Source organism: Eptatretus burgeri, chromosome 5, assembly GCF_056783735.1.
Source record: "Eptatretus burgeri isolate ZD-2024b chromosome 5, Ebu_testis_v1, whole genome shotgun sequence".
Classification (NCBI taxonomy): Eukaryota; Metazoa; Chordata; class Myxini; order Myxiniformes; family Myxinidae; genus Eptatretus; species Eptatretus burgeri.
In genome coordinates this window covers 3793473-3814902 of record NC_140965.1, presented here as the reverse complement: position 1 = coordinate 3814902, position 21430 = coordinate 3793473, and the positions used below count along the sequence as shown (strand labels likewise).

Below are 21430 nucleotides of genomic sequence, written 5' to 3'. Positions count from 1 at the left end.
GAGTTCGATTAAAGTGGGAGGAGTTCGATTAAAGTGGGAGGAGTTTGGGCTCAGTGGGCGGAGCCTAGCATGACGTTTTCCGGATCGAAAGTTTTGCTTCATTGTCATGAACATTATTGTGGCTCGCCAGCTTTATCTGCCACACACGAGTTATCTCGGTTACACCCAGCTGATGTAGGGTTATTAAACCCGTGCGCAAACAGATTAGTAGAATTCCCCCTTACACAGTAAGCACGGGAAACCACACATCAGGGTAGGAATCAAATTTTTATCTTTGTGAACTTATTTTGGAGCAGGGCCTGAGCAAGAAGTATATTATCCTGCAGCCTCTGGCTCAGGTCTGCTCAACAACCTTTATTATTTTCACTGTGCCAGGGTCATCATGGGTTTGTTTAATTATTTATATTCCATAGCCAGAAGGGGGAATAATATACAAAGGTTCCAATCGCCATGGGACGATACCGAGTAAGTAGTTGTCCGACGATTCGAGATGACCTCAAACACGGAAATGGACTCATTTGCCCATCATAGTTGCCTGGACACATCACGATGCAAGTGGTTTACTGAGCTGGGGTTGCTCATCACAGGCCAAAGAAAATTTGTCCCAAATGCCCCACCACTCCCATCCCCCAGCCTGTAGGTGTGTAAAATAAGGAGACGACACAAGGTAAGGATATGGGCTATGAAGAGAAAGGTTTGAATGAGGTGAAGAAAGGCCATTCGCCCCAGCACGTTAAGTTCCATCACCTTTACCCATGTAATCGAGACGTCTAACCCACCCTCCTCCTCCTCCCCATGAAAGACCAAACAAGAAAAACCAAAACAGTTTAATACACAAATGGAAGACACACATTGTGTGCAAGCAACATTCTAAAGTTCTGGAGAAAAACGAAAAATAAAAAAAACTCCAGAAAAAAAATGAGGGGGGGTAGGGGGAAGGGAGAGGGTTATGAAACTTGTCAAGAGTCTAAGTGCTGGCAGTACACAGTAGCACAAGGTGCACTCAAATCGAGGCAGACTTGTACAAGCCAAGAAAAACAAATGAACACATCTTGCTCCAGCAATAATAACAGTTCTCAATAAATCCAATTCCCAACTTACTGGAAGCCCCAAAAAGGTCAACAGAACAAGTTATTTTTTTTTTTAAAAAACAAACAAAACTATATACAACAATTAACATGTCAAGTCACTAACACTGGCATGAGAAGAGATGGATAAGTGTGCACGCGTGTGTGTGTGTGTGTGTGTGGTGTGCGAACGAAGTGCTACGGCTTCTTTCCCAAAACCTGTGGGAACATCCTTCAAAGTAATTTTTCTTTAAAAAAAAAAAAAAAAGGTACAAAAACAAGACAAATTTTACAAAAATCTTTGGATGATGAAATGCAGTCACGAAAATAAAAAAAAAGGTATCAGCAAGGGCCGAATGGTGAAACTGCATGGTTATTCGCAGATGAAGTCCAGGTTATTACCAATAAGGGTCAAAACCTTTACACAAGACCCTCAAGAACAAAAAAGCAGGTATTCAGGGATCCCAGGCATGCAAAGCGATGTGCACTATGGACCACGCAGCTGCGCCCGAGAAAGCATTGGTGTGCTTGGAACGAAGACGGTTCCAACTCCAACAATCCTAGCAGCAGGCATCATGGGATACCAAGGGGATTTCACCCTCTGGAAATTGCAACTTTGGGTCAGCAACCTGACCGGGTGACGTTCCGGGTCCTCGAGTATCATCGCAGGCAGAATTTTCGTAGGTCCCCACACCTTGCAAGCGCTTCAGCTCACGCTCCTGCTTCTTCAAATGTTGCCCTTTTTGGAGTCGTTTCCATCTGACAAAAACAATTTAAAAAAAATTCACAGCTCAAGCCTTGTGTACACCTGACTACCACCACCACCACCACCACAACCACCTAAAACTCACTTTTTATGCAAGTAGACCAAGGAGATTCCAACACCAGCAGAAATGATAATTCCCATCATAGCAAAGCCAATCACCTGACCTGCACAAGAAACAACTGTTCAAAAAACACCGATTTCCTGCAGTGAGATCAACATTGGACAATAGGAGCTCTGCTAGTAGAGTTTGCACACAGTCAGCTTACCCAGGACACCCAAGTCCTTCTGTCGACGTTTGCCGAGATGCGAAGGCAATGGGATTAGCCGCCACGTTTGGCTCGTGGAACTTGGGCCTGATGAAGGCAGTTTTTCTGAAGACAAAACAGTGAGACCTCGTACATCGGGTTCAGGCCGAGGCTGCATGGTAGTCCCACGAGTCAAGTTAATGGACGGAGAGTTAATCGTTGATTGCGATGTTGTGCCTTTCAAATCAGGCTCATGCTCTGCAAGGTGTGCAGCAAAAGTAATGTGGAAAGATGAAAACCATTACAAAAATAAAAATAAAAATAAAACCCAATCCATTAAAAAAAAAATAAAAAACTCAAAGACAAACAAGTTCGTACAGACTCAGTGTTGGGGTAAAATAGTCGAACAACAGGTGCAGATGAAGATGACAAACAAAGAAACCCATCATTTTATAACACTTGGAAACAAACACTTCGGCATGTTGACAGTTTTGCTCCACAACAATCCTCTGTGAGATCATCACCACACAATGTCACCTTGTGGAATACAAACTGACATACAAAACGTCAAATGGATCCAAGTGGAGGGCCTGTGAAACCGAAGAAAAATCAAATCTACAATTTGGTGTTCCCATCAGAGCACTTGGGTCACGAATCTGGGATTCGAAATCCATAAACTCATGGACTATGCTCATTTGTTCATAATCTGCAAATATATGTTTGCAATTCATGGAAAAGTACAATGAAGTCACCTATTGTACAAACTACTCCATGAGCATATTATCCTTTGGTATGCAGCGTGGGGCTGGGGGTGTGCCTCATTGCTGGGAGCTTGGTGCCACCACTGATGCAGTGCCCATCGGTTCGGTGAGGAATTCAAATTTGCTCAGGTGCAGACGATAATTCGCCTGCACTTCGTGAAGGACATCGTGGGATCCAACATTAAGCAACCAATGCAGATTGAGACAATGCAGCACACTCATTGATGCCTCCGATTGCCAATGAAACACCAGGACGAGATCAGCACGCAGGCGAGACATTTCAGAGGCGAGTGCACGTACCTCCAACCTATTCTGCCAGTACCTCAAGAAATGGTAACGTGCCCACCAACTCCTCGCCGAACCTCCGCCCCACCCCCGCCCACCAACTCCTCGCCGAACCTCCGCCCCGCCCCTGTCCGAACCTCCCCCCCCCCGCCCACCAACTCCTCCCCGAACCTACCCCCGCCCCTGCCCACCCACTCCTCCCCGAACCTACCCCTGCCCACCAACTCCTCCCGAACCTACCCCCGCCCACCAACTCCTCCCGAACCTACCCCCGCCCACCAACTCCTCCCCGAACCTACCCCCGCCCACCAACTCCTCCCCGAACCTACCCCCGCCCACCAACTCCTCCCCGAACCTACCCCCGCCCACCAACTCCTCCCCGAACCAACCCCTCGCCGAACCTCCGCCCACCAACTCCTCGCTGAACCTCCGTCCCCGCCCACCAACACCTCGCCGGACCTCCGCCCCGCCCCTGCCCACCCACTCCTCCCCGAACCTCCCCCCCCTGCCCACCAACTCCTCCCCGAACCTACCCCCGCCCACCAACTCCTCCCCGAACCTCCCCCTGCCCCCGCACACCAACTCCTCCCCGAACCAACCCCTCGCCGAACCTCCCCCCACCAACTCCTCGCTGAACCTCCGTCCCCGCCCACCAACACCTCGCCGAACCTCCGCCCCGCCCCTGCCCACCCACTCCTCCCCGAACCTCCCCCCCCTGCCCACCAACTCCTCCCCAAACCTACCCCCACCCACCAACTCCTCCCCGAACCTCCCCCCTGCCCACCAACTCCTCCCCAAACCTACCCCCGCCCACCAACTCCTCCCCGAACCTACCCCCACCCCCGCCCACCAACTCCTCCCCGAACCTCCCCCCTGCCCACCAAACCTACCCCCCACCCCCGCCCACCAACTCCTCCCCGAACCTCCGCCCTACCCCTGCACACCAACTCCTCGCCAAACCTCCGCCCCACCCCTGCCCACCCACTCCTCCCCGAACCTCCCCCCTGCCCACCAACTCCTCCCGAACCTACCCCCGCCCCTGCCCACCCACTCCTCCCCGAACCCCCCCTGCCCACCAACTCCTCCCCGAACCTACCCCCGCCCCTGCCCACCAACTCCTCCCCGAACCTCCCAACTCCTCCCCGAACCTACCCCCGCCCACCAAACCTACCCCCCACCCCCGCCCACCAACTCCTCCCCGAACCTCCCCCCTGCCCACCAAACCTACCCCCACCCCCGCACACCAACTCCTCCCCGAACCTCCCCCCTGCCCCCGCACACCAACTCCTCCCCGAACCTCCCCCCTGCCCCCGCACACCAACTCCTCGCCGAACCTCCCCCTGCCCCCGCACACCAACTCCTCCCCGAACCTCCCCCTGCCCCCGCACACCAACTCCTCCCCGAACCTCCCCCTGCCCCCGCACACCAACTCCTCCCCAAACCTCCCCCTGCCCCCGCACACCAACTCCTCCCCGAACCTCCCCCTGCCCCCGCACACCAACTCCTCCCCGAACCTCCCCCTGCCCCCGCACACCAACTCCTCCCCGAACCTCCCCCTGCCCCCGCACACCAACTCCTCCCCAAACCTCCCCCTGCCCCCGCCCCCCAACCCCTCCCCGAACCTCCCCCCACCGCCAAACCTCCCCACCCCCAGCCCAAGATAGATTGACCGTCGAGGTGGCCCCTTCTCTCAACACGGCCTGGCCTTTTGGCCACAAGCGGTGGCATGAAGGAAGGTTTGATAAAGGGACCAGAGAACAAGATGTTAAACCATGCATCAAACTGCAGGCCGCAGAGCCAATCACGTACAAGTAAACAGCGACCCGGGGATGGCAGACAGCCAATGGCAGGGTTACAAAGCCTCGGTGGACATGCCACACGAGCGGAGCTGGAAATCCCTTCAGGCGGTGGTGAATCGCGTTTTGAGTTCGTTCGTTAAAAACAAAAATCAAGTTAGTCAGATCGGTGGCAAAGTGCAGGAAGTTTGGTCCAACATGGATCGAATCAAAGGATTGTAATTACAAGGTCTATGACGTCACTGAACCGTCCCACAGCAATGTCATGTGATAGTCTCACTTGGTAAGTTTCCTTGGAGTTGAATACACAAAGGAAATAAATAAAATTAAACAAAATATCCTCCGATCGGTTTCAGCTCATGGGTTATTGTTGTTAATCATCTCCATAAAATAAAATATTCCATGAACAAAGCAATCTCACAACTGATGACCATCAAATCGGTGTTCAGTTATTTCATTCACTTTCTGGTCCATGTCAGCAAATGTGAAACATCCTAAACACATCAACCGAGACCCCTAGAAGGGAGTGAAGTCCATGAACATTAACCATTCTAACCCCCCCCCACCCCTCTCTCCCCCATATGGATACATATCGGTTCCATGACCCTTTATCCGCTCTCATGACTGACCTTTCACCCATTTTTCCCAGTACAGCCTAAACGTGAACCGTGAACATGGCCTTGGCTGGCCATCTGCCCTTTGTTTGCTCGTGATGCCACAAGGAGGGAAAGGAAGCGGTACAGAGGGTATCAGTTTGGAGGGGAAAGGGGTGAAAACTGAACTCGCCCATAGCTCTCCCACATTCCATTCTTTTATGAACACAAGCGAGATCCGTCACGTGACATTCTAGTGTATGATTGAGGGGGAAAAAAAAAAAAAACAACCTTCATCAGTACAATGATGTCATAACCAAATCGGATGGGGACTGAATCCCCCCCCAACCCTCCAAAAAAACCCCCCTTAATCAGTACAATGACGTCATAACCAAATCAGACGGGGACTGAATCCCCCCCAACCCTACAAAAAATCCCCTTAATCAGTACAATATCATAACCAAATCAGATGGGGACTGAATCCCCCCCCAACCCTCCAACCCCCCCCCCTTAATCAGTACAATGACGTCATAACCAAATCAGATGGGGACTGAATCCCCCCAACCCTCCAAAAAAACCCCCCTTAATCAGTACAATATCATAACCAAATAAGATGGGGACCGAATCCCCCCCCCCATTAAAAAAACCCCTTAATCAGTACAATATCATAACTAAATCGGATGGGGACTGAATCCCCCCCAAAAAAAACCCCCCATAATCAGTACAATATCATAACCAAATAAGATGGGGACTGAATCCCCTCCCCATTAAAAACCCCTTAATCAGTACAATATCATAACTAAATCGGATGGGGACTGAATCCCCCCCAAAAAACCCCCCTTAATCAGTACAATATCATAACCAAATAAGATGGGGACTGAATCCCCCTCCCCATTAAAAAACCCCCTTAATCAGTACAATATCATAACTAAATCGGATGGGGACTGAATCCCCCCCCCAACCCTACAAAAAAAAAAAAATGAAAAAAAAACAGAGGCCAAATGAAAAGTCCTTCAAGAGCCCAGAACAACCACCACCCCCCCCCCACCTCGTTTCCTTCAATAACACCAACCCCACCAACAGGAGCGAACACGCATCTCTATAAGGATCGGAACGGCGTAAACAACATCGGTCATCGACACGTCTCGTCGTCCTCAGAACTGGACGTCCTTCCCCGGTGAGCGCCATTTGCCCCCGTGCGAAGACAAGTGTCGATGCACGGATGAAGCACGGAGCGCTGCTCCTCACCGTTAGCCTGCAGAAGTGCGTTCACTCACCGAGCACGGCCGCTGCACAGCTTTGTTGCACGGACACGACGAGCAGCAGCACGGGGAGAACGAATGACCAGGCCTTCATGGCTCAGACTTCTAATGCATAAGAAATGTAGTTTAAAAATAAAATAAAATCAAGATTTATTTAACCGACACCAAGAACACCGAAGAGCCGACGACGGCGGAGAGAACAGACACCGAGTGCGTTGTAAGATTCAACAGATATATATTTAAAGGGCCCTTTCCGCCGTGACCGATGGAGGGGCGGGGATTTAATGTGTTTAACCAATCACAGCGGAGGAAAGGCGAAAGGACGACAGCCGCAGCCATTAGGAGCACTTAAAGGCGGGGCTTACGTTTCGTCGTAAAAACCTGATTGGCTAACGGAGTTGGCAAAAACAAGTTCGTCACTTCCTCGGGATTTTATTAGTTCCCTCGCTCTGCGTTGTTGGCAGGGGAGAAGTATCCGCGGTTTGGATTGTTTACAGCAGCCTGTGGTATTTAACACGAATAGTGAAGGGTTTCTTCTTCCTCCACCTCTTCTTCTTCTTTTTATTTTTTATTATTTTTTTATTTTTTATCAGGACCGCCTTTAAACCTGCAAGCACGTGTCTTCGGGGGTTTACTACATGAGGACCCATGTGGGAGAACACGTGATGATACAAGTGTCACTGATAAGGAATGTTGTATTTTCCAAAATCCTGTTTTCACCGTCAATTTTACCGTACACACATATATATATATATATATATATATATATATATATATATATATATATATATATATATATATATATATATATATATATATATATAATTATTAATCAAGAAAATTAATATATTTACTTATTATTTATTTTATTATCCCTGCACGTGCCACATCGGATCTGGCACCGATATAAATCGGTCTGGTGTTGATGTGGCGCAGGTATGATGGGCCGGACGACCTCTTGCGTCTCGTTGGTTTCACCACTAAGGTCTTGACCGTATGTTTTTTTTTTTTGTTTTTTTTTTTTTACACATCGACCTGTTCTTTCTGCAGTATCGTGGATATTCTTTGTTAATTGTTTTTTCGATCAGACGCTCGTGTATCAAACTGAAATTCCACAATTCTCCGTATGTATGTCTGAACCTTACAAGAGTCGAAAACTGCTTCGCCAATCCCCACAAAATTTAACACATGTGCTGGGGGTACAGAGGGTCGGGTCATGGGCAAAAAATAATCCCCCTTCCTCCCCATCTCACCCTCTCCCACCCCACTTCTCCTCCTCCCCACTCTCCTCCATCCTCTCACCTACACCCCATCATTCCAAGTTCTTCCTTGACAAATCAGAACTATTCACAACCCACAAGGCCTTTGTCCATATCTCAATGGCGTCCTGCTATTCCCTGTGGATTAGCACCCCAGCATCGCATCTGTCTTTTCTGGATTCTGTCGAATTTAAAACTCTCGACATGATTGGTCCTCTTTTTCTAGGGTGGGGAGAACGTCCGTGGGCCATCATTTGAGGATGATCTGGGTGGACAGACCCCTCTCCCCCTCCCCCTCCCCCTACTGTGTGGTGTTCTGATTTGCCAAGCCAACTACTTGGTGGGGAAGGGAGAACTGCAAACAAAGATCCTGTGCTCTTTCTCTGGTGCTACATGTTGGGACGTGACGTGCACTCTTGACCTACGTCTCTGGTATCCAGGCATTCTGCATACACCAGCGAGCTACCTGCTTGATGCTACCTACTTACTCTTGGGGCCTGCGCTCCTGCCTCGAGTTAGCCCTGGTTGAGGAAGCCTGGGTCTGCTTCAGCCCATGATACTTCTCCCTCACTCAGTGAGTTTAGTGTGAATGGAAGTGTGTGTGTGTGTGTGTGTGTGTGTGTGTGTGTGTGTGTGTGTGTGTGTGTGTGTGTGTGTGTGTGTGTGTGTGTGTGTGTGTGTGTGTGTGTGTGTGTGTGTGTGTGTGTGTGTGTGTGTGTGTGTGTGTGTGTGTGTGTGTGTGTGTGTGTGTGCCCATCATTCAGGTGTACTTTCCTGTTGTATCAAGTTATTTTGCATAATTGCGTTTAGTAACCGTGTTTTTGTGCCCACCAATCATCACTTCTGTTCCCAATGACATCACTGCCGTTTTCCAAACATGAATTCTGCTGCGCACGCACGCACGCACACGCACACACGCACACACGCACACACGCACACACACACACACACACACACACACACACGGACATACAAACACAAGAGATTGCCGAGGGAGCTGACTCCATACTTCCACTACCATGAGTGGTCATGTGGTCATAAAGTTGTTTTCCAGCTATTGTGTTTAAGTTGCCCTCTGAATAACCACTGCCAGAAGGCATTGAGTGCCCACCTACCTTTATTCCTTCAAAGCTGGCCACTGCAGGATGTTATCTCTTGAGTATCATCAGATGCCTCCCCCAATCTCACCTCTCCCTATTCTGTTGAGTATAAGGAAGACTCGGATCTATTTAACATTAGAAAAGAGGACGAAGCATGTTGCTTGCTATTGTGTTGTTTAAATGCCTCTTTTCTCCACGATCATGTTTTATTATTAATAAATGTTTCAAACTCTGATGAGTGGAACTAAATTCTTCAACAGAGGAAAGTGGGGGGGGGGGGGAACTTTTATCATTAAGAAACCATTGCAGCCTGTTTAAAATCGAGGCAATGTTGAGAAGGCCCCAAAAAATGACGAATTAAAACCCCAGTGAGGAACAGCGAGGTGACCAAGAATGAGCCTTGGTAAAGGATACATTAATAAGGCTGTTAATTATCTTCAAAAATGGTATTTAAATTAACCAAACACCCAATTTTCATTCATGCACTCCCTTAGAGTTCCCTTACCATGCATGCAAAGTTTCAGGTCACTACGTTTCATGGTTTTGGAGTTATGGAGGAGATTCACACACCGAGTGGCTGACTGACACACTGACATTTATTATTATTATTATTATTATTATCGAAGATTGGGGTGTTATTGACATAAAAATGATACATATTTGCTTTCATCAAAAAAATTCCCATGGTACTTTTATTATTATTATTATTATTATTATTATGGTATTATGGTACCAAATTATTATGCTCCCAGACAAGATGACAAGTTTAACATCTGGGGCGATTACATCTCGTTGTACTTAATCGTTCTGCTCCGACATCATCACTTACTAAAAGGAAAAGTGTGTGTCCGTCACGCTTTATTCTAAAGGGGTCATGCCGTCATCGAATAATAAAAATGATCCCCTTGGAAAGTTAATAATCGATTTACTTGGAGAAAAAAAATTGACTGTTTAATCATTAAAATGCTTGTTTTAAAAGACTGTCTTTCCAGAAGACGAAGAAGCAGGACTTGGAACTTTAGTGTCATGGTTCCACCAACAGTCTGGCAGCAGGAACCCTTTAAAATAAAGTGTTATGGACATCGAAGGAGCACGAAAAATTATTATATGTTGTAATACTTTTTCGAAACAATAGAAAAATATACTATAATATAGTACATGGAGGAAACGCACAAACAACAACAACAACCATGGTCATGAGAACAGCAACAACAACCACATGTTATTAAATGTCCTTTTTTCATGTTTCACTTCATTTTACATCCTCATTGAGACTCACATGCAGATGTCCAAAGTGTTTGTGAAGTCCAACATGTCTTTTCATTAAACCCGTCAGGGAAGCCGATGCTGCTTTAGACTCGATTACAAAATGTCGTGAGTATGATTTTCCATGTTTTATTGCCTTTTTCCGCCTTGGGAAACGCCATGTTATGGTGTATCCAAAGCAGCTTGAGTTCCATGTTATCGTGGCATTTTGCAAGACCACTTCCAACAACAAAAGTAATAACAGTAATGATAATAGCATAACTATGATATTACCAACAAATAATAGTAATAATAATTGTCAGTAATAAGGAGAATAATATAACCCCCACTCCCAGAAGCATAGGGAGCAGGTGTTTCTTGGAAAGCAAATTCTGAATGCAGCATCATATAGCAGTTTCCTAAATCCTAATGTTGTATCATGTGATATAGCAATTTCCAGATGTTGTCCCATACAGTAAAGTCATTTCCTGATGTTGTACCATGTAGTAAAGCAATTTCCAGATGATGTACCATCCAGAAAGGCAATATCCAGGTTGCCGTCCCATAAAGCAATTTTCTGATGCAAGGCTGTAAAGAAATGTTAAAGTTGCTTGAGTTGTTTCTGTTTTTTTCAATGAGGCTAATCGCATTCAGGTTGTATATTTAATAGAACAGAAACCATAGGCAAAAATTTTTTTTCAACATTTCTTCCATGTAGATACGGAGCCATTTTCATTTATATTTCCACACGAATGGTGACTTCACATAGGCTGAGGAAATAGTTGTCGTTCAGTTTGTAGATGTACACCTCATCTCCGAGTTGCTTTGGATTGCAATTGAACCAGCGACTTTCCCCGGGAGGCAAAAACAATCGATCTGCACACAATTGAAAGCTGCAAAAGGAGCAAACGAGGACATGGGGTATTAAAAAACATGGTTAGACATTATGTATACATTCTGATTCTGATGTATCATACTCTGTTGCAGAACATTGGTGCTGCCAAAGCAGTTTCTTGGCAATTGTTTATACTGGGTGGTTTGTCATTACCTTCGCAAAAGTAGTTACAACAGGAATTTGGAATTTGTTCAGGGTGCTGGTGATAGCTCACCTACTCTTAGTAATGGATGCCGTGGGATCTTTGATGTCCACCGACTAAAACTGGCAGACCAAACGCCTAGTTTAATGTCAATCTGAATGACGACAGACATTGATGAATGAGCCTGCCTGTGAAACATCATTTTATAGCTGAGTCACCATTCGAAGGGTGTGTTGTATTTTGAATTAAGTAATAAGCAAGTGCAGACGCAGTCTCGGGTGACGTCTCATCCACTTCCCAGCGAACTTCTTCAGGCCAATTGACCCCGAGCCTTCGCACGTATCAACTTTTTATTCCAGATGCAACCATTCATTTCCGGTCATGTGCCGGTGCATGTGGTCAATAGAGGAATGTTTTTATTTTGTCAAACCTCAAGCAAGTAAATGTCAAATCGCATCATTGATGGTCAGTAGGGGGGGGGGGGGGACATACTCCGTGACACATTCACCCACCCCCTTTTGAAGCCATTTTCTTACACTCGAGTCGGTACATTTTTGCTCGCTCACTTCCTCGGGGATAGGCTCGTCCCTCGGAGTATATTTTTTCCCACTACTCACGTAGGGTTTAAATAGGCTTCGTCTCAACTTGGTTGGTTTTTTAAGTTGTCTTATGAGTCTAATTGATTAACTGAGCCTTTGGTCTGTTCATATAAGCATCATGTTTTCTCATCTCATTTATATATTAACACTTGAAAAAGACGTCAGTCGTTGAAAACACATACTCTAACCTCTTGCGTGTAGCATTCTCAGTAACATATTCGTATTAATTAAATTTTCACTTTTGTCTCTTTTGAAATGTCTTGCCAAAACTTGGTGGGTTTCCCAGACTTCCTCTCTCCATTCTTTTTTTCCAGTTTTTCAACCCCACTTATTAATATACAAAATGTCATCAGACACAGAGCATGTCATTTCCCTAAAATACCTTTTGATTTCATATAAAGCTGAGAGCATTTTGAGTTCCACAGGATCTGTGCTCTTGATACAGGGAGATGAGTGACAACTTGTTTTACTCAAGCTTTCAGTTACCTTCTGATAAAGAAGATAATTTCATTTCACAATATTGGTAACTTTCAGACAGGAGTTTCATACACCATTAAACTGTTAATGAATGCCTTGTATATGATTATTTATTTATCTTTATTTTTAGATCCTCATGGAGGATCTCGAAGTCTTACTCACGTTGTTGTTCTTCATCTTCTTCTTGTGGACTTTTTTGTTTCACAGCCTACAGTTTTCATCGAAACTTGCTGAAACTTGGCATATATATGTAAAAACACCCTGCGCAGACAGTAACCATCTCCGATTTTGAAAATTCCTCCTAGAAAAAAAGTTATGACGTCAAAATATCTCCGCTAATGGAAATCGCCTAAAAAATTATCTCTGAAACTAGGCAAGCTTTTTGAATTCTGTTTGTGGGAATCGAACAGGGCATTAGCAGAGATGAATTACCCCGCATATGATACATCACTATGACGTCATATCAATTTTTATGACGTCATTCCTATTTTTTGACATTTTTTGTTTCACAACCCAGAGTTTTCATCGGATCTTCGTGAAACTTGCCATGTATATGCAGAAAGCCCACGCGCAGGCAGTAACCATCTCCGATTTTGGAAATTCTTCCTAGAAAAAAAGTTGACGTCATAATATCGCCGCTAATGGAAATCGCCTATACCATTATCTCCGAAACTAGGCAAGCTGTTTGAATTTTGTTTGCGGGAATCAAGCCGGGCATTAGCACAGGTAATTTATCGCAAACCTGATACATCACAATGATGTCATATTCATTTTTATGACGTCATCATTAAGAGGACAAGGATCTTAGCTCATGTGAGCTTGTTATTGCAGCATTTCAAACTCACTTATAGAAGAAGTGAATTGTGAAGCCAATTAACTTCACACGCAATGGGATACTCTTAATGAGGTCTTGAGTGAAGCTCAGTTTGTTCGTCAAAATTTTCGCAACGATTTGAAGGATTGGTTCAACGACCACCCTCTGAGATGGAAGCCTCACATTATTTACCCAACAAATTCGCATAACATTTCAATGTTGTTTGAAGAATTATGTGAAAGGTTAAAAAAACACACCGGGGTTAAACGAGACGTTGTTCCTATAATGTGGGTGAATGCAAGAGGTGTTCCAGTGCCTGTGCGTCTTCTCATGAACCTGTGTGTCTGTTTTCTTCCAGCATCAAATACGATGTGTCGCCTCTTGTGCCAATCATCCAAAAGAAACCACCCCGGGTAATTATTCATCTCTCTGGCTGATACTAATTTATTTATGTTAAATTTGTTCTGGAGATAATGCTGATGGAGGATGCTGCAGATAACTAACCTTCTCTTTTCAATACATTTAAATGTATGATATGTGTTTTAAATTTGTTCTGGAGATAATTCTGATGGAGGATACTGGATTGATATTAGTAGAAGCACCCGCCCCCTATGAGAGCCGTCAAGGGGGGTCATGTTATTATATTTATGCCTATTTTACTCCATGGGGTCCCAGGATTACACACCAAAAAATGGTTGCGATCGGTTCAGCAGTTTTTGCGGTACCTGGGAAGATACAAACAGCCAGACGGTGAATTATAATAAGATAATGGAGGATTGATCACTTATCTTCTATTCTCAATACATTTAAATGTATGATGCCTGGGTCAGAGTAAAGATTTTTTGATAATCGGGACAGATGATAATATCAATGGCTGTGTCTGTTTTGACAGGAGGTAAACACTCAGATGGTTCAAGACCCCTCACTCTCTCACTCAATCCAACACTATATAAAAAATCTGCTTAAATATTTTAATGTATAATATCATGCATGTTTGATTTAGCATTAATTATATTTGTTTTGTTTACAATTATCTAATTCTTAATTATAAAAAAATGGATAAAGGAGGAAAAAAAAAAAGGGAAAAAGCACTCCCCACTCCTGTCTCACACCCTCCCTCCCCCTTCCCTTCCCGTGTGTGTGTGTGTGGGGAAGGGTGGGGGCCCACAAGAGGGAGGGGAATGATGGGGTATATGGGTGTGGTGTGTGGTGTGTTGGTGTGGCATGTGGGCAGAGTGAATTTTTAAAAATTATTTGATTTATTTATTTTCAATTATTTCCTTTTTAAAAATTTATCATCGTTGCCTTTTGTAATACCTGTGAATAAAATGAACCTAAAATATCTTCTCCCTTTGAAACATATAATTTGTAAGTCCAAGGAACTGTGTCTAAAACATAAACGATTGAAAAAAGTTAATTACTCCACCTCTGTTTCACCTTTCTCGAAGTGTGATTTCCACCGATATATTCTGACGATATCCTCAATCTTAAACTTTGGCTTTCTCAGATTAATCGCCCTTTCATATTTTAATTTGGTAAATGTTTCTATTGGTTTTTCTTTTGTAGAGGAATGAACGGTATTATTGTAATTATCCACAATGTCCTGAATTAAAGATACCCATTGAGAATGACCAAATTGAGTGATTTTTTTTTTGTGTAGGCTCTCTTTCAAAGTACAATTAAAACACTCAATAATAACTGCCTCTCCTTCATTAAAGGTGCTCTAAAATGTAATACTGTTATATTTAAGAAAATTCATAAATGTTTTATTATAGTACTCTGTTCCCTCATCAGTCAATATCTTCTTTTGTTTTCTTATACGTTAACTAAATATCCCAATGAAGGCTAACATAAGAGTATTACCTCTTTTGTCTTGGAACGAACAACCCACACACATCTACTCCTCAAATCAATAAGGGTTAAAGAGTATTTGTATCCTTTAAAATTGTTGAGCTCAATTTTAAGTCAGCAGACCAAATGTAATCAGCCCCTTTGTAATCAACCTTCCTTCTTTTAAGCTTTGTGATTGTTGGCTTACGTAATACATCAGCTAAGAGCTTATTAGGTAAATGTTCTTCAGTCTTCATGACATCATTATAGTTGAATACTTTTCTTGATAACTAAGCCAAGTCTCAATTTAGCACGTATAATCTTTTTTTTTATCGTCTTTTATTTTTCGTTTTTATATAAACTTTTCCCATTATTTTGAATGTTTAAGTAAGTGAAAGGAGGTATATGGAAAGATGAATACTGTGACGTCCACGGGACTTGAACAGTCCCGCCAACGTAGAATGAGCCGAAACGATGGAGGCGGTTTATTTATTTATAACCCAAACATGGCGGTTCTAATCGCTCTACCGCAAACGGGACGAGGAAGGTGGCACGAGTCACTTTTCACTGAGTTGATGATGTTTATTTGTTTTTAGTATTAACCAGAAATAACAAGACTCGGCAAGAAAAGGGATCCGGGGAGATTCGACGGGATGGTGTGGGATCGGGCGTGGGGAAAAACACAGACAATTCCAATTAATATACAGATCTCAAACCCTCTAAGGTGACACACACACACACACACACACACACACACACACACACACACACACACACACACACACACACACACAGTAGCTATTTCTGGTGGTCAGGCTGGACCGTGGTGTGGACGCAACTGTCCCTGGATCGGCGTCGGACGAGCTGGCCTTTCTCTCGTCAGGGGGGGCAGGAGAAACCGTGGTGCTGTCGACCTCCTGGTCTTGGCCCAAGTCCGCTCACAGCTGCCAGGGAACCAGTTCTGGCGCCAAGTTGCAAGCAGGAGAGGGAGGCAGGTCCGCCCGCCGTTCGACCCCGTACTCCGAGTCAGCAGAACCCCAGAGCCAACGAAGGTGAGGCACGAGGCTCAGCAAGGCTCCAAGACACGATGAAGAACACGATCGAATCAGCACAACAACAAGGACGCTCTCCGCGCAACAGCCTCCACACCAAAAAAACACTATCGTTTTGTCCCGATCTTCTTCCTCTTTCTTTTTCGACCCCGAACAGAACCTTTTTATCCTCCTGTCCTCGTCACTTCCAATCGAGCCGTTTATTGGCCCACCGCCATCGCCTTCTGCCAATCGTGATCACGGGGCGGAGCCATCCGCTGCACTGTCCTGTGACGTCACGGCCAGTCTCCAGAGAATACCAAAAGGGGTTTACGCAGACACACTTACCCTATCCCGTGTCCCTATCTAATTACGTGACAATTATCATTTCCCCCTTTGAAGAAATGAACATTTACGAGACAACTTATCACCACTGAATTGCTACTTATTACATCGAGATCCTGGTAAACTCGAACAGCATGGCATACCTAATTAAACATCCTAATTACCCTTTGAATGCATACCCCCCCCCTCAAACGTAACAATACTATTCGCAGTTACTCCCATCAACTGTATTCCAAAAAGAATAAATAAGAAGGCATTCGGAGCTTTTGATGATTAAAGATGTATTCATAGTAATGGAATAGATGCGCTCCATTATGGATATAAGAATTACGATTAACTGACATAGATTAAGAGTTAAGGATTAAGTGTAAGGATTAAGTGTTAGGATGTTAAAATTAGGGTTGAGAATGTGACACACAAAAGGTTAGAGTATGCGTTTTCAACTACCGACACCTTTTTCAAGGGATACGATGTAAAGGAGATAAGAAATCATGATGCTTGTATAAATATACGAAAGGTTCAGTTAAATTAGGCTCATAAGACAACTTAAAACACCAACAGAGTTGAGACTAACCCTATTTAAACCCGACGTGAATAAAAGGGGAAAAACAGTCTGTGACACGAGCCTATCGCTGATGAAGTGAGTGAGCACAAGTGAGCGAAAACGGACTGACATGAGCGTAAGCGACTGGAAGGAAATGGCTTCAAAAGAGGGGGTGGGTGAATGTGCCACAGAGTATGTTTTTTTTTCTTTTTCCTCTACTATGGTCTGCTCTGCTCTTTTTATAACTTGCACATGATCTGGTGTTGTATGTGTGTTTCTTGTTAACCTCCGTCATCGAAGATGGACGAAGGTTACTGTTTTCACCCCTGTCTGTTTGTTACTTACGAAATCTAAAGAGTTCGTAAGTATATTGATGCCTTCCGTTTCTGTTTGTTTGTTTGTTTGTTTGTAGGCACGATAACTCGAGAACGGAAGAAGCTACCAATGTCAAATTACACCACGTGATTCAGGAGGGTGATGGCTAGTGCTGATTAGATTTTGGTCAAAATCGGTCAAAGGACAAGGTCACAGCAAGGTCAAATATTCGATTTTTGATGGTTTGGTACAGATAACTCGAGAACGGAAGAAGCTACCAATGTCAAATTACACCACGTGATTCAGGAGGGTGGTGGCGAGCGCTGATTAGATTTTGGTCAAAGGTCAAGGTCACAGTGAGGTCAAACATCCAAAACATTTGATTTTTGATGGTTTGGTACAGAATCATCTTAGAAACTTCTGGTTTGCGTCGCTACGTTCTCTGGAGACAGCTTTTATTAGACAAGGTCAGTGGTCAAGTTGACGATTTCGTAAGTACCAGTCTATGACTGCTTGTTTGTTTGTTTGTAGGCACGATAACTCGAGAACGGAAGAAGCTACCAATGTCAAATTACACCACGTGATTCAGGAGGGTGATGGCTCGTGCTGATTAGATTTTGGTCAAAATCGGTCAAAGGTCAAGGTCACAGTGAGGTCAAATATTCGATTTTTGATGGTTTGGTACAGATAACTCGAGAACAGAAGAAGCTACCAATGTCAAATTACACCACGTGATTCAGGAGGGTGATGGCTAGCGCTGATTAGATTTTGGTCAAAATCGGTCAAAGGTCAAGGTCACAGTGAGGTTAAACATCCAAAACATTCGATTTTTGATGGTTTGGTACAGAATCATCGTAGAAACTTCTGGTTTGCGTCGCCACCTTCTCTGGAGACAGCTTTTTTTAGACAAGGTCAGAGGTCAAGTTGACGATTTCGTAAGTACCAGTCTATGACTGCTTGTTTGTTTGTTTGTAGGCACGATAACTCGAGAACGGAAGAAGCTACCAATGTCAAATTACACCAGGTGATTCAGGAGGGTGATAGCTAGCGCTGATTAGATTTTGGTCAAAATCGGTCAAAGGTCAAGGTCACAGTGAGGTCAAACATCCAAAAAATGATAACTCGAGAACGGAAGAAGCTACCAATGTCAAATTACACCACGTGATTCAGTAGGGTGATGGCTAGCGCTGATTAGATTTTGGTCAAAATCAGTCAAAGGTCAAGGTCACAGTGAGGTCAAACATCCAAAACATTCGATTTTTTGATGGTTTGGGACAGAATCATCGTAGAAACTTCTGGTTTGCGTCGCTACCTTCTCCAGAGACAGCTTTTATTAGACAAGGTCAGAGGTCAAGTTGACGATTTCGTAAGTACCAGTCTATGACTGCTTGTTTGTTTGTTTGTAGGCACGATAACTCGAACGGAAGAAGCTACCAATGTCAAATTACACCACGTGATTCAGGAGGGTGATGGCTAGTGCTGATTAGATTTTGGTCAAAATCGGTCAAAGGTCAAGGTCACAGTGGGGTCAAAAATTCAATTTTTGATGGTTTGGTCCAGAATCATGGTAAAAACTTCTGGTTTGCGTCGCTACCTTCTCCAGAGACAGCTTTTATTAGACAGTCATAGGTCAAGTTGACGATTTCGTAAGTACCAGTCTATGACTGCTTGTTTGTTTGTTTGTGAACAGTATTACGGAAAAACTCCTTGGACGGATTTTGACAAAACTTGGTGGGGGGATTAGGTATGGTCCAAGGATCATGCCATTAGATTTTGGACTTGGTCCAAAGTCCAATATGGTTGCTATGACGGCCATTTTGAAAAAATGTTTGAATTTTTGTTTTTGCATTTCTACATGTTTTAAGTGATTTCTAACCCCCCCAAAAAAATTTGTTCGAGAAAAAAAAAATTTGCAACTTTTTTCAAATAAATTTCAATTTTATTTGAAAAATGTTTGAATTTTTGTTTTTGCATTTCTACATATTTTAAGTGATTTCCAACCCCCCCCCAAAAAAAAAATTTGTTGGAGAAAAAAAAACAAAATTTTGCAACTTTAAAAAAAAAAAAAAATTCGATTTTATTTGAAAAATATTTGAATTTTTGTTTTTGCATTTCTTCATGTTTTCACTGATTTCCAACCCCCAAAAAAAATTGTTAGAGAAAAAAAAAACAATTTTGCAACTTTTTTTCAAAAAAATTTCGATTTTATTTGAAAAGTATTTGAATTTTTTTTTGCATTTCTACATGTCTTTAGTGATTTCCAACTCCCCCCCCCAAAAAAAATTGTTAGAGAAAAAAAAAACAAATTTTGCAACTTTTTTTCAAAAAAAATTCGATTTTATTTTTTTGCCATTTCTACATGCGCGTCGATCTAGTTTAGTTTATTCAATCATGGTTCAGTAGAGTCTGATCCGTTTTGACCTACAATGAATGGGATATCAGGTTCACTTAAGTGACCCAGCAGTATTGGCGGCGGAGGTTTTGCACTCTACCGAGTGCTCCCCCTCTAGTTGTTTTTGTGTTTCCAGGGCATGAACATGGCTGGTTTTGTGTGCAGGTTGAATGTGATGACGTGTGGGCTGTGTGATTGGTGGAGTTTCTGTTAGGTACTGTGCATGTGTGGGTGTGGTGTTGGGGGGAGTGCTGTTTTTTTGCTCACCTTTTCCAGTTGCTTTCACCATCCAGTTTTTGTCATTTGTATCAGAGGTGTGTATTGTGTGGGTATGTCCACCATCACCAGTTAGACCACACTTTTGGGTCCCATCAAAGTCAAATTTGTGGCCAGATTACAGGAAATGATGTGCTGTGGCCGAATGTGTCACCTTTACAAGCCGAATTGCCCGATCATGTTCATCTGGCCTTTGTTGCAAGTTTCTTACACTTTCACCAATGTAAAATTGGTCACAGTCTCTGCATGATGAATGGGAAACTACTGATTTTCCACCAGTTGATATTGTGTCCTTTTGTTTTTGAAATGACATTATGGATGCTGTGAAGAGGCTTGTAGACTACGCCAATCCATGCGTTGCGTTCGATCTTGCCAATCCTTCCGGAAAGGCCTGTGACATGATGGGACCCGTGTCCTCGACACGAAGTCCAACAAACAACACAGATTGTGGCATGGTATGTCAAGAACCAAGATGGTGGTCTAACTGAGGAGGCTGTGGACATACCCACGCAATACACACCTCTGATACAAGTGGCAAAAACTGGCATGGCACAAACAACTGGATAAGGGAAGCAAAAAACAGCTCTCGGTCACATCCACGCAACGCACATCACCACATTCAACGCGGACACGAAACCAAGCACAACCCTTGCCTGAAAACACAAAAACAACAAGAAATACACACACCCACTCACCCCAACACGTACAACACCAGATCACGTGCAAGTAATAAAAAGACCAGAGCGGTTTGATGCTTACTTGCTTGACGTTTGGCAAAATATAAACACTCTTCCATTGACCTCGCACACCGGAATGTAACCAGAAATGAATGGCTGTTAAAGGAAAATTACAGCAAAAAAAAAAAAAAAAAAACCCACGAATAATTTCCTTTTCGTCCATTTTATTTCACCGAGAAAACTTCATTACTTTGGAAACTAACAACTTCTCCTAAAAAAGGAGCCTTAGACTCCTTACGAATGCATCCGTGGCAAGTTGAAGGTGATGAAAAACGAGTTGGTATGAATGTAAAGTGAGCTTTTTATTTATTTATTTTTACCACGTGGGATCTTCTTCCACCCTGCGAGGTTTCGGCGCCACTTGCGTTCTATCTTTTCTTGTGTACATTTCATTTGAACGTTTATTTCTCCATTATTATTGAATAGAATTCGATGAAAATTGACAGGCATATACGAGACACATCTGTGCAGGAATTAACTGAGCCCAAAGTGCGATTGCGGCCCATCGGGCCGAGGAACGGCCCATTTCGGCCCATTTTCTTAAAATTGCTGTTTCTTGGTTATTAGTGAACGGAACCGAACCAAACTTGACAGGTATGTTCTAGAGACCACTCCGCAGGCACTAACTGAGCCCAAAGTGCGATTCCGGCCCTT

General features: G+C 43.9%; 3 protein-coding genes across 5 annotated transcripts in view; 1 reads left to right on the top strand and 2 right to left on the bottom strand.

Annotated features, from left to right (window-relative positions):
- LOC147025725 (uncharacterized) overlaps nt 1–21430 on the top strand; it is a 115183-nt gene that overhangs the window by 12819 nt on the left and 80934 nt on the right. For 2 of the 3 annotated variants that reach the window (XR_015057987.1, XM_085880427.1), the window contains exons 1-3: nt 7168–7281; nt 8475–8608; nt 13665–13719. Coding sequence is in view for 2 of the 3 variants with exons in the window: in XM_085880427.1 (XP_085736553.1) it covers nt 8588–8608; nt 13665–13719 (76 nt within the window). In the remaining variant the exon portion in view is untranslated. Of the gene's footprint in view, nt 1–7167; nt 7282–8474; nt 8609–13664; nt 13720–21430 lie in introns of those variants that run through there. The other variant, XM_085880428.1, reaches the window with a different exon arrangement.
- LOC147025727 (phosphoinositide-3-kinase-interacting protein 1-like) lies at nt 813–7035 on the bottom strand. Its single transcript, XM_085880426.1, has 4 exons — nt 6791–7035; nt 2100–2336; nt 1919–1997; nt 813–1826 (listed from the first exon to the last, which is right to left on the bottom strand). Exons 1-4 carry the CDS (start codon nt 6867–6869, stop codon nt 1628–1630), a joined length of 594 nt encoding a protein of 197 aa, XP_085736552.1. The 5' UTR covers nt 6870–7035; the 3' UTR covers nt 813–1627.
- Nucleotides 10326–21430, bottom strand: part of LOC147025723 (uncharacterized) — a 132972-nt gene continuing 121867 nt past the window's right edge. The window contains exon 8 of the mRNA XM_085880423.1: nt 10326–11272. Coding sequence (XP_085736549.1) covers nt 11116–11272 — 157 coding nt within the window. The 3' untranslated portion in view covers nt 10326–11115. The remainder of the gene's footprint in view (nt 11273–21430) is intronic.